At 44.7% G+C, this 13,955-nt stretch overlaps 1 protein-coding gene across 1 annotated transcript; it reads left to right on the top strand.

Annotated features, from left to right (window-relative positions):
* Positions 1–3,257: 3,257 nt before the first annotated feature.
* On the top strand, positions 3,258–7,897 carry LOC148774148 (uncharacterized). The gene is made up of 3 exons (XM_088831252.1): positions 3,258–3,327; positions 5,353–6,023; positions 7,853–7,897. The coding sequence occupies exons 1-3, from the start codon at positions 3,258–3,260 to the stop codon at positions 7,895–7,897; spliced, it is 786 nt and encodes a 261-aa protein (XP_088687378.1).
* The last annotated feature ends 6,058 nt before the right edge of the window (positions 7,898–13,955 follow it).

Below are 13,955 nucleotides of genomic sequence, written 5' to 3'. Positions count from 1 at the left end.
ATGGAAGAATGGAATCAGGAAAGGGTGGGGGGAGAAAGTGCTGGGCTTCACAGGTTTGTGTTGCACAATCAGAAAACAGTTTCTGTGCGAGGTCAGGGCACAAGTTCACAGATGGTGAAGCAGAGAAGGTGTTGCTACGGGGTTGCCCCCAGAGGTGGCACATTGCCTGGTTCCCTGGCCACACGGGTCTGCTCTTCACTGGAAAGACAGGTGTGAGTCGGCACCTGTCTCGCCTGCAGGCTCGCAGCCCCAGCAGCCGTCCTGGGCAGAGAAGTGTGATCCCAGTTTCTGCAAGGGTGGGCTCAGCCTCCACGTCCAGGAACCAAGTTCTTGGCACTTCCCACAAAGCCAGGTCTCAGAACAGGGCCAAAAAATCCATGTGTCAGCACCCAACAATGCTGAAAGCCAAGGCCTCGTTAAGGATTCTGGTGCAACTTGCTCATCACACACATTCTCTGACCCTTCCTCATGCCGATGAATCACTCACTTTTGTTTCATGTTTTCATTTGGCTTTTGCTGTAGTTCTCAAAATCTGGATCTTTGCCAGAACCTTCTTAACAGGACGACACAAATTGACAGTTCCTAGGGCTGCAGTCCATGGGGTCGCTAAGGGTCGGACACGACTGAGCGACTTCACTTTCACACATTGGAGAAGGAAATGGCAACCCACTCCAGTGTTCTTGCCTGGAGAATCCCAGGGACAGGGGAACCTGGTTGGCTTCCATCTATGGGGTCACACAGAGTCGGACACGACTGAAGTGACTTAGCAGCAGCAGCAGCAGCAGGGAGGAAAGTAGGGGATAAACTGGGAGACTGAGATTGACATAAACACACTACTCTATATATGTATAATAGATAACCAATAGCGACCTACTGTATAGCACAGGAAACTCTACTCAATACTCTGTAATGACATGACCTATATGGAAAAAGATCTAGAAAAGAGTGGTATATGTATATGTATACCTGATACACCTTGCTGAACAGCAGAAACAAATGCAACATTGTAAATCAACTATAATTAATGAAAAATAAAAAGATTTTAAGATATCCTATGAAATGATGATACTCTTCAAAAGTGTCAGCATCATGAAAGACAAAGACAGAGGAACTGTCACAGATTAGAAAAGACTAAGGAGACCTATAAATACATGCCGTGTGGAATTCTGGATTGAATCCTGGGACAGAAAAATGACATCAATGGTAAAACACATGAAATCTGAATAAGTTCTGTAATTTAGTGAGTAGTGTTATACCAACATTAATTTCTTAGTTTCTATCATTTTATTTATTGTTCAGTCACTAAGTCGCGTCTGACTCTTTTTGACCCCAGGGACTGAAACACCCCAGGCTTCTCTGTCCTTCACCAACTCCTGGAGTTTGTGCAAACTTATGTCCATTGAGTTGGTAAAGCCATTCAACCATCTAATCCTCTGTCTCCCGCTTCTCTTCCTGCCCTCAATCTTTCCCAGCATCAGGGTCTTTTCCAGTGAGTCAGCTCTTTGCATCAGTGGCCAAAGTACTGGAGCTTCTTCAGCTTCAGCATCAGTCCTTCCAATGATGAATATTCAGGATTAATTTCCTTTACGATTGACAGTTTGATTTCCTTGCAAGAACTCTCAAGAGTCTTCTCCAGCACCACAGTTTAAAAGCATCAATTCTTTGGCGCTCAGCCTTCTTTATGGCCCAGCTCTCACATCCTTACATGACTACTGAGAAAACCATATCTTTGACTATTAGGACCTTTAATTGGCAAATGATGTCTCTGCTTTTTAATACACTGTCTAGATTTGCCACAGCCTTTCTTCCAAGGAGGAAGCGTCTTTTAATTTCAAATTTCTCATTACTATTTTTGCAACTCTCCTGTAAGTCTAAAAGTATCTCAAAATTTAAAAAATTTAAATAAAGCACAAAGCCTCACAGATCTATACAAGAAAAAAAGGTGGGTCTTACTAAATGCAAATAGTACTTCTTGACTTAAAAAATAAGTCAAGAGGTACAAACGCTGGGAGTTGGTGATGGACAGGGAAGTCTGGCGTGTTGCAGTCCATGGGGTCGCAAAGAGTTGGACACGACTGAGCAACTAAACTGAACTGACTCCTTATGATAGTCCTTTAAAACATATTCATTAGTTATAGTAAACATATAGGAATACGTTCTTAATTCATCTAAATAGTATTCTCTTTGAAAATATTTAATCCATTCAAATAAAATCAGTAGTTGAAGTAATCAATTAAATTTGGTAAACCGACCATTCATTAAATTGACTTTCAGGGAATCAGCTGCCCTCTGAAATAAAACATTTGAGCCCTTTTTGGGGAATCTGGGGAATCTACAGCCCTCCTGTAATTCCCCAGTTCCTCTTCCACTTAAGAGAACACTGGGAAAGAGATAGGCCCCACAAGTGTCAGGAAACTTCCTGCCTCTGAATGAAGACAGGCAGCTATAGCTTTTTGGACAACATGGAGTGAGGCGGGGTGGGAGTCAGAAAAGGAAGCAATATGGCCATTCTCGTTAAAAGACAACTGGAACTTTCAGAGGTGACTAATTTCATTTAGTCATTGAGGAAAGCTTGGTGGGCTGAGGGCATTCAAGTAATAGAAGCAAGGAGATGCATCTGCAGGTGGGAGATGAGCTATTGGAAAGGACTTTCGTGAATGATTGATTGAGAGACGAGGGCAGTTCTTAGATAGATTGGGTATTTCTCCCCCTTCATCAATGATCCTCCTTTTTGGTGAGGACCAAGTGCTCTATGAACACCCTCGGATGTCCTGCTCTTTTCTCACTGCCCTATCCCTCAGGCAGGCCTGCCATTAACCTTCCAAGGTCACCCCAACTTTACCACTCCACCTGTGGAAGAGGGAGTCCAAGCCCCTCCCTGAGCACCAAATCATGGTGTCTGTCTAGGGCTCTGCATCAGAAAGCGATGCCACTCACACTGACAAGCTTGATCCCCTGTTACTGCCCAACTCTGGGCTCTGGGCAGCACCAAGATCTCCTTCTTGCACTTAGGACAGCTCCCTTCCACCCTGCCACTCCTCTGCATCAGATTCTTCTTCCTTTGATTGACAGTGAAAGAGCAGGCTGTTCCTCCCCGAAAGAAGGAAGGAAGACCCAGGCATCCTGGCTTCCCTTGGCAGCAGCAGATATAAACCCCACACCCGCTGTGCGCGTCCAGAGAAGGGAAGGCAGAAAACACAGAGAGAAGGGAGGAGGGAAAGGCATCCTGGGTTCCAGCCCACGTGGATCCTCTTGAGATGAAGAAAAGAAAAGGCCCCGCTCCCTCCCTTCTCCTGCTGCTGCTTCTCTTCAGGCGTTTGGAATTGGGTGAGTGAGCTGTTTAGGAGAGAAGAGTGCAAAGGTTCCCCGGGATCTGGAGAGCTGGGGGTCGGGATCCCTGGAGAAGGGACCTCTTAGGACTCAGGTAGGGCCCTCCTGGAGGGGGTGTGTGGAAGAGGAACCTCGGGGAGCTCCAGACCCTGCTACCTGCCCCCAGTTCCCGGTCAGAGGAGCAGGTTCCAATGGGCCTGTTCATTATCTTTCTCACACCCTCTTTTAAGGAAATACTCTATTTTTTATTACTTAGACTTTATGTTTCTGTGTGTCAACTCCCCTCGGGAATTGAAACATTTGAGCCCTATTTGAGGAATCTGAGGAAGTGGCAGGAGCTGGGAGAGAACTGTTTTGAGCAGAGGAGCCCAGAGCTCCGAAACGTGCGCCATGTAGGCTGCATGATCTCCCAGTTCTGACATCCTGCGGGTGGGCGTGGTGGGAGGTGGAAAGATTCATCTCCTCCATCTACTTGTACCCAAATTAATGCTGCTGTCAACCCCAACCAGACCATATCCACAGCCCCTTATGACTCCTCCTACCCTCAAAATGGGGTTTCCCAGGTGGCTCAATGGCCAAGAATCTGCCTGTCAATGCAGGGAACACAGGAGACTCGGGTTTGATTTCTGGGTCAGGAAGATCCCCTGGAGGAGGCAACGGCAATCCACTCCAGTATTCTTGTTTGGGAAATTCTATGGACAGAGGAGCCTGGCAGGCTACAGTCTACAGGGTCGCAGAGTCAGACATGACTTAGCGACTGAGCACACATACCACCTCAAACCCCCTTGAATATTACCTGCCCTCCATCTTGCCACTTCAGCCCCAGATATGACCCAGGGTCTGCTTCATTCTAAATCATATACCAGACCATGACCTGAATTCTGTCTCTAGTAGAATCATGGTTCCTGTCTCACTTGTTTACCAGAGACCCAGGCATAACTGGATGAGTGGAGAGACATACAAACCTGGAGTCAGAATACCCAGAATGCTGAAACACCAATAGGAGAAGTGAAATTTAGGAAGAGACCAGAACCACAAAGGGCAGAATCAAAGGCTGGATGAGAAGATCCTCTAAGGACATGACTTAGCTCTGGATATGCCATATTGTCAAGAATGCTGTTGGAACATGTTTTATCAGAATTAAATCTAAAATATCAGATGATCCTTAACTCAAATAAATCTAATCCCATTATATAGGGAGATGTGTTATTTGTAAGGGCGAGATAGCTGTGAAGACTATTAGAGCAGATGATAATGGACCATCAATGATCCACATTAGAAGAATTTTTTTTGAGTAGGAACAAGCCAAAATGTTTCCACTAAAGACCCAGAGACCAGCCCTGGAGACTCAAAGACAAGACAAAACTCTATCATTTTTAAATTTAATTTTTGGCTGCCCTGGGTCTTCTTTGCTGAGTGTCGGCTTTCTCTAGTTGTAAAGACTGGGAGCTACTCTCTAGTTGTGGTACGATGGCTTCTCTTGTTGCAGAGCATGGGCCCTAGAGTGCCAGGGTTTCAGTAGTTGTGGCACACGGGGTTAGCTGCCCCACAGCACATGGGATCTTCCTGAACCAGGGATCAAATCTATGTCCCCTGTATCGACAGGCAGATTCTCAACCACTGGACCACCAGAGAAGTCCCGAAGTTCTTTCATTTTTGCCCCAGGGACCACTGAGAATCATGTCACTGAGGGCCCAGACATGACAGAGGACTACATCACTCCAGAACCAGGGATCACAGATGACTACACAACACCAGACCTGGGGATCATGGAGAACTACATCACTCCAGACCTGGCGATCACAGAGGACAATACCACACCATACCTGGGGATCACAGAGGACTACATCACTCCAGACCCAGGGACCATGGAGAACTACACCACTCCAGACCCAGGGACCACGGAGAACTACACCACGCCAGACCTGGTGATCACAGAGGACAATACCACACCATACCTGAGGATCACAGAGGACTACACTACACCAGCCCCGGAGATCACAGAGGACTACATCACTCCAGACCCAGAAACCATGGAGGACTACACCACTCCAGACCCAGAAACCATGGAGGACTACACCACTCCAGACCCAGGGACCACAGAGAACTACACCACTCCAGACCCAGGGACCACGGAGAACTACACCACGCCAGACCTGGGGACCACGGAGGACTACATCACTCCAGACCTGGCGATCACAGAGGACAATACCAAACCATACCTGGGGACCACGGAGAACTACACCACTCCAGACCCAGGGACCACAAAGAACTACACCACTCCAGACCCAAGGATCACGGAGAACTACACCACTCCAGACCTAGGGACCACAGAGGACAATACCACTCCAGACCTGGGGACCACAGAGAACTACTCCACACCAGACCCGAGGATCACAGAGAACTACACCACTCCAGACCTAGGGACCACGGAGGACTACACCACACCAGACCTGAGACTCACAGAGGACTACACCACACCACATCTGGGGACCACGGAGAACTACACCACACCAGACCTAGGGACCACAGATGACTACACCACTAAACATCCAGACACTCAACTGGAGGGAACAGACTCAGTAACAGCAGCGAAACCCCCTGGGCCCCTGACGCCCAGCAAAATCATCCTCATTTCCCTGGCTGCCACCGCTGTCACTGTTGCACTCTTTGTTGGATTTGGCTTCCTAGTGGTGAGTATTTGGCCCTGAAATGTGAAGGACATTATGGGAATGAAAGCATCGGAGGAGGATGAAGTGGGCAAGGGGGGCTGAAACATAAAAAACTGTCAGAGGTGAGGAAACCTACAGAGAGCGAAGAGATGTATCTGTGCAAAGACAGAGACACAGAGACGGAGAGGAAAAGGAGCAAGAAGCATTAAAAACTGAGGGCAGAACGGAGAAAGGAAGGTGTAAGAGACAGAGGGCAAAGGAGGATGGAGGGAAGGGGAAGAAAGTGTGGAGAGAGAAAAGGAGCACAGAAAGGACCATAAGAGCGCAAATATATTAAGACATAATGTGAGCTGGAGTGAGGCTTAAACTATTAAGTAAGTACAGATGCAAAAATTAGTAAATTTTTACAAGATGAGAAATTGGGGCAGGGATAAGAGAAGAGGAGAAAAGAAAGCATTTTAGACATCCACTCATGTCAGAAATTATGTTACTTTGCATGAACTGCTACCCACTGGGGAATTCTGCAGATTTTTTAAAACCAAGATTGGGTAGGTTTTTATGAGCAGGGCTTCTCTGTCCTGGAGAGACAATGGGCGTCAGTGCTCAAAGAGGAGCTCTAGGTGTTTTTCTGTCTCTGAGGGGCCTTGTTTCTAAAACAAGAGATAAAAGGACTCTGTGCCAGCTCTGAGACTTCCTGTTGACCTTTGGTCTAAAATCCAAGCCTTCAACTTGTGGCCTCTGCTGGACATAGAAGGGCCAGCCCTCTGGGGCCATCCTGACTGAAGGATGAAATGCACATTGGAATCTCAGCGAGGGTGGCTTACATGATCAGCCAGCTCACGCAGGTCATTAAAACCTCATTCATTCCTGTTGGTCACTGATGCCAGTGTGCATTTGACCTCTTCTCCATGAGGCAAACTCATAGCACAGGATCCGTTTGTGTGATTAAGCCAAACGTAACGCTTTATTCAGTTGAGGTGTTCATGTTTAATTCTACCAAAAGCACACCGTGAAACTAGGACATTCTGAAAGATGGCTGACAAAAAGAAAACAGGAATGAAAGCCTTCATATGTACTTGACACACGCATGAGTCACGTTCAATATTCATCAGTAGATGGAAGCCCTTTTTGAGTTCACTGAAATCACAAACAAGTGGCCTTTTGATCATATAGCTCACAATGAAAAGTCAGATACTCTCACTCCAGGCTGGGGGAGACTTTCCTCCCTCCAAACCAGCCTCTGAGGGCTGGCACTGGGTGGCCACTAGCAAGGGCACCTTCTTAACCTCTTGTAAAGACTAAAAATAAGAGACGATTCCAAAGACCCAGGGTACAGGGATAAAAGGAAAGTTTGTATTCCCAAACTTACTAAATTCTTAACTTTTAAATATTTAACCAAAGAAGTTTAAAAAACAAGAATCAACTGTGTTTCTATACCTCCCCCAAATCCTCTGATCAAAATAGTTTTATTTTGCTGACACGACTTCAGCGTTTTTGAAAACTGTGCATCTTTTGCAGTAAGTCCCAGGGTCTGAAAAAAGTGACAAATGGGAAGGCGTCATAGAGATGAGTGGGAAGGTCTTTATAAACCACAACCACCAGGATTAAGAGAGGAACAAAGTCTTAAAAACAAACCACTTTCTTTCTCCCTAGAAAAATTATTTCCTGCAGCCGTTAAATCCATTCCCCAGAGTTGTTTATCATCCCCACGTCATGGATTGCAGTACACCATAAGGACAATCCCAGCAGTGCCTACGGTTGGTTCTTGAGCAAACCAGACTCCTCTCAGCCTCTACAGGACCCTACAAAGTGTGAATATGTGTTCTCAGACCTCCACTCTCCTCCCCCAGTCTAGAGCCCAGGAACCGGCAGATGAGGAAGGTGGCCAGCCCTGAGAATAAGCATGTTAGGGACACTCAGAAGAATGCCTGTCCACTTTGAGTATCACCTAATTCTGGCCATGGTTATGTCTTCAGGAAAATTACCTTTACCTATCTACCAGGTTTGGATGTGAAAACTATTTGGAGAAGATACACATAACTCAAATATAAGAGATATTCATTAAGTCTGATCAAAGAAATGAAGCAAATACTTGTTTCTGCCTAGGTCATGTAACTAAATCCAGTCATTTTAACAAAACAGTTATTAAGGGCCCAGCATGGGTCAAACACTCCATGCCTTTCTGTCTGTTCATCTCGGTCCATCTAGCTGAGGGATACAGCTTTCTGTTCTCTCAGGAACACCACATTCAAGGATGTAGGGTCGTCTACAGAATGAAGCCGACACTCATCAAGTATGTACTGACTACCAGGTGGACTAGAGGGAAATTCAATTTTCGTTCTTTTTCCTGCTTCCACTGATCCTGGGGTTGTATCACTACATAGGATAATGGCATAAGGATACCCAGGGTAAAGGAAACTCTTAGAGTCAACTGGCCCCTATGAATTACCCCCAAGACACTCATGTCCCTCTGGGTCAGCAGTTCTGCCAAAAGCACAGGGTCTTTGCCAAGTCCACCTCTCTCGTCTTACCATCTAGCCTCCATCTCCAGAATGTGACCACCTCTGCAAGGTGCTGCTGGGAAGGGGGCCCACAGAGAGATGCACGGCCGCCTGGACTCTGGATAGTACTGAAGGTAGAAAAAGACGAGGTGAAGATGCTGCAGAGACATCCCGAAGGACAAATAGGAAGACTCAAAGAGTCAGGGAAATCCCTCCCTGACCACTCCTGGGACCTTGGCCTCCAAGGCTTGGTAGTGGCTTCCACGTCATATTATGTTCATACTCGATGTGACACTATAATTTATTACACGTATCTATGCGTGTCATCTCTTTAGTGACTGTATACAGTTCATCCATGTGAGTCCAGCCCCACTCAGCTAATCCTCTTTTCTTCTTTATAAAGCCCAATATTTCAAGAAAGTCTTTCTTTCGGTATTGTTACACAGAAGTACAAAATCCAGGTGACCCCAACTGCCAGATGCTGTCATTGTGCTACCCAGACAGGGGAGACCGAGCAAGCACACCCCTTAAAGAATTGTGCCTGAACAGGATTTATGCCCGTTTGGGTGTGTCACCCCTCACAGAAATGTCTGTGAAGTGCACATTCCAGCCCAGTCTCCTGTCTTTACAAGCGAGAATGTTTGGTGAAGTTGTCCAGCAGTAGTGATTCAACATTCTCCCTACAGAAGGTGTTGTTTGATACCTTAATAACACATAGTTATTTTTCTAATCTAGTCATGACCTTTTCTGTGACTCTAACTCCAGAGTCTATACACCACCATACTTTTTTCCTTTATGGAGCATCCCAACAGGAGTTCGCAAGCTGACTCTGTTTTAATTTCACTGTGTATCTCCTTCCATTGTTTACTGTATATCTCCTTCCACTAGAATGTTAGTTCCTTGAGAATAGGGATCTTGAGAGCAATATAAGAAATAAGAGTTGGCATTCAATAATCATTTTCTTCATTCTCCCTCATAACATTAGAGTTTTAAACATAATCTAAATGGTTGTCATCGAAAAGAACCAAATAACCAATGTTGGCAAGGAGGTGAAGAAAAGAGAACGCCTGTACAGTGTAGGTGGGGATGTATATTAGTGGAAAGCAGTATGGAAATTTCTCAAAAAACTGAAACTAGAACTGTCATATGACCCAGCAATTTCACTCCTGGGTATATATCTAAAAAAAAAACACCCAAAAACACTAATTCAAAAAGATATATGCACCCCAATGTCCATAGCAGCACCATTTACAATAGCCAAGATATGTAAGCACCGTAAGTATCCACCAACAGATGGATGCATAAAGAAAATGTGGTATACGTATGCAACGGAATATTACTCAGCCATAAAAAAGAAGAAAGTTTTGCCTTTTCCAACAACATGGATGGACTTGCAATATAAGAAGTGAAATGTCAGACGGAGAAAGACAAATACCATATGCTATGACTTATATGTGGAATCTAAAAAATAAAGCAAACTAGTGACTATAACAACAGCAACAACGAAACAGGCTCACAGATATAGAGAAGAAACTAGTGGTTACCAGCAGGGAGGAGGCAGAGGGGAGGGGAAAGATGGGGGCAAGGGACTAAAAGGTACAAACTACCATGTATAAAATAAAATAACAAGGATATATTATACAACACAGGGAATACAGCCAATATTTTATAATAACTGTAAACAGGCTATAACCTTAAAAAATTGTGAATCACTATGTTGTACACTTGAAACTTATATAATATTGTATCTCAACTATACCTCAGTTCCAATAAAAAACAGTAGTTAGTCTCATTTTAAAAGTTTCAATTCAAAAAAGTGTTTCAACTCAAGCTCTTTCCTTTAACTGCTGTATTTGCCTTTGTCTAGTATTAGTCGCTACTAGTCGGACACGACTGAGTGACTTCACTTTCACTTTTCACTTTCACGCATTGGAGAAGGAAATGGCAACCCACAGTGTTCTTGCCTGGAGAATCCCAGGGATGGCGGAGCCTGGTGGGCTGCCGTCTATGGGGTTGCACAGAGTCGGACACGACTGAAGCAACCTAGGGGCAGCAGCAGCAGCAGTATTAGTGAAAGTTCCTATAACAAATAGTAAGATATGGGAGACAGCAGAAGCTTTAAGATTTTAAATTGTAACCACACATAACTGCTGAATTTAAAAGTAGCAAAAATCTCCACCAAAATTTGATGAAATAAAAAATACCATATTCTACTTCTAAACAAACTGTTAAAGTAACAGTTTTCCTTTAAAAAATATTAAATGAAATTATCATTAGATCAATGTTGTATTGAACAAAAAAAATTTTTCCAATTAATGCTATAAACAAATCCCTGAATCTAAAAATACAAACTCTATATGCCACCCTCCTCCCCACTTTTGGAACAACTTCAGAACACTTAGCTAATTGTCCTTCCCATTTTAATTCTTTACTACATTTGGGGGGATTTATTATCTGTGTGTGCGCTCAAAATTATAAAACAAATCATTTTAAATTGAAATTTCAGTTTGACATTAAAATAGAACACTGGAAAGGAGGTGCAGATAAATAAAGAAGTAGGAGACATGTCTTACCATTGGCGGTATGTCCTACTTCAGTTGGCAGTACTTTTTCTTTCTTAGTGGGACGTGAGTAATGGTGTATCTTAAACTCAGTGTCTTTTTAGAGTTGATGAAATAAACATATTTTGGAATAAACAAATGAACACATGCTTGCTTTTGATGCTGTTTCTTCAGTTTTGGTCTTGTTCGGAAACACAAAGAAGTTAAAATTCCTTTAATGAGTGTCCAGTAGATTCTTTTGAGAACAAGGATGTCAGACTAACAGAAGTGAATGACATAGTTCTTGCCCGTGAGGACAAGAAAACCAACAATTTCATTGTAAGGTGCTTTAATAGAGGTATGTATTGGGATGGAGCCCAAAGTCTAGGGTGGATCCCTCAGCTGCTGCAGACCCAGGAAATCTTCCCAAGGGAGACAGGGTAATTGACCTGAAGTTTATGACATGTCTATGGGCACTCTGGGCCACTTTCACACACTTGGTCCCTTTTGATCTTCACATTGGCTCTGTGAGCTAGGAAAATCATCCCCCTTTTTGAAATTCAAAGACTGAGGCTCAGAGGAGTTGAATAAATTGTCCCCAAATGGTGGCTCAGTGGTAAAGAATCCACCTGCCAATACAGGAGATGCAAGAGCCTTGGGTTCCATCCCCAGGTCAGGAAGGTCTCCTGGAGAAGGAAATGGCAAACTGCTCCAGTATTCTTGCCTGGGGAAACTCCATGGACAAAGGAGAAGAGCCTGGTGGGCTATAGTCCAGGGGGTCGCAAAGAGCTGGACATGACTCAGTGGCTAAAAAACAACACATGAATTGTGAGTGGCAGGGTGGGACGGAAAGAGGCGGAGTAGAACTCAGGTCTTCATTCATTGTTTTCGTCATTGGAGCTGAATCTCAAGCGAGCTTCAGCACCCTCCTCAGTAAACCTTTATCCTTCAGCCTCTTCTTCTTTAGGCTTGCAGTGACAGGCCCTCAGACCTAGCGTTTAACCTGTTTTGAGTTCTGAGCCAAGCAAGAGAAACCAGACACCTTCCCCATTCTTGGGAAGACCCCAGCCTGAAAATGAGTTTGGGACACACGGATACAAATAAAACCATCTCCATGTGAGCAATGAACGATAGGAAATGTGTCATCAGTTTTGACATTGAGGGCATTTATTTACCTTGACAGGTGCATTCTGCTTTTTAAAATAGTTGCAGCATCTCAGGCCCCACCCTTGAAAGAATTTGGAGACTGGACACAAGTAGAGTTGCTCCATTTTTGGTTCAAGACCCCACCCCAAGAGTTTTCAAGGCAGCAGCCCTAAATCAGGGCAGATTCAAGGAACTGTAACTTTCTCCACCCAGGAGAGTTTTTTAGCTCCTATGATCTACCTGTGGGAGAGATGGTGTGTGGTGATTCATTTAACCATCCATCGGATCTTGACTAAGGACACATATGCCAGTTACTCTCTGTGGCTCCGAGGACACAGTGGAGAGCCATATAAACAGCTTCTGCCTTCAAGGTGCCTTGGGGGAGCTGGTGGACATTGCTGTCAGGTAGATCCAAAAGTTGTTAAATTTCTTAGTGTTCTACACTTTCTTTGGGAACCTTAAAAAAGTCATGGAGCCTTCAGCAGTGACATTTACTATCAGTCATGTAACTGTAAGGGCAGCAATCAAGGGGAGCTTGGATGCACGCTTGAGCAGAGGCGTTTTCTCTCACACTGAGACCATAACAGATCCATTCTTCCTTGTTCTGATTAGTATTCACTGCTTGTGTTTAGCTGCCTGCCGTTGATACCCGATTTGTGAATAGCACTGAGGTATAATACAGGGTTGGAAACTGGATCACAGACCTGCGAGTATTTAAAAAGTAGAACTCACTAGTAAAGTCAAATGCATAAATGTCAGGATGATTAAAAAAAACTGGCATAAGGAAAATTTCGATATGGTAAAATTGTTAAATCGAAGATTTAACTTGAAAATATAGTCAGCATAGGAAAAGAGATAATGAGAGGCGGTGGGTAATGGGTGCAGGGGGGTCCGGGGGAGAATGAATGCAAGGATAGTAAAAAAACGTCAATGAAACTGCCAGCGACAACAAAAGGCCAGAACAAAAAGAGGCTTCTGGGCTGCCTGTATCTTCCTGATGAAAAGTCTTGATGCGCCCTCTAGTGACAATGGCTGGGTAGTGGTCTTCTGAGAGATGAGCCTCTTCTGGAAATGCATCACCTTTGCAGCCATGAAATTAAAAGACGCTTACTCCTTGGAAGGAAAGTTATGACCAACCTAGATAGTATATTAAAAAGCAGAGACATTACTTTGCCAACAAAGGTCTGTTTAGTCAAGGCTATGGTTTTTCCCGTGGTCATGTATGGATGTGAGAGTTGGACTGTGAAGAAAGCTGATTGCCGAAGAATTGATGCTTTTGAACTGTGGTGCTGGAGAAGACTCTTGAGAGTCCCTTGGACTGCAAGGAGATCCAACCAGTCCATTCTAAAGGAGATCAATCCTGGGTGTTCATTGGAAGGACTGATGCTAAAGCTGAAACTGCAATACTTTGGCCACCTCATGCGACGAGTTGACTCACTGGAAAAGACTCATGCTGGGAGGGATTGGGGGTGGGAGGAGAAGGGGACGACAGAGAATGAGATGGCTGGATGGCATCACCGACTCGATGGACATGAGTTTGAGTGAACTCCGGGAGTTGGTGATGGACAGGGAGGCCTGGCGTGCTGTGATTAATGGGGTCGCAAAGAATCAGACACAACTGAGCGACTGAAATGAACTGAACTGAAACTGAAGCTCTGTCCCCATTAAACAGTAACTCCCCATTCCTCTTCTCCACCTTTCCACCCACTTGTCCACCTTTCAGTTGGACACGACAGAAGCGACTTAGCAGCAGTAGCAGCATATAA

This window comes from Moschus berezovskii, chromosome 23 (genome assembly GCF_049115385.1).
Source record: "Moschus berezovskii isolate FMDL1 chromosome 23, NW_MosBer_1.0, whole genome shotgun sequence".
Taxonomy (NCBI): Eukaryota; Metazoa; Chordata; class Mammalia; order Artiodactyla; family Moschidae; genus Moschus; species Moschus berezovskii.
Note: the sequence above shows the minus strand (reverse complement) of the source record. Positions and strands in the feature narration are given on the sequence as shown.

What these genes read in the sequence shown, in the direction of transcription:
- LOC148774148 (XM_088831252.1), top strand. Translation starts at nt 3,258, where the DNA reads ATGAAGAAAAGAAAAGGCCCCGCTCCCTCCCTTCTCCTGCTGCTGCTT. An exon ending in CTTCAGGCGTTTGGAATTGG is followed by an intron (nt 3,328 to 5,352) that starts GTGAGTGAGCTG and finishes ACATCACTCCAG; the next exon opens with ACCCAGAAACCATGGAGGAC. An exon ending in TTGGATTTGGCTTCCTAGTG is followed by an intron (nt 6,024 to 7,852) that starts GTGAGTATTTGG and finishes CTCCTCCCCCAG; the next exon opens with TCTAGAGCCCAGGAACCGGC.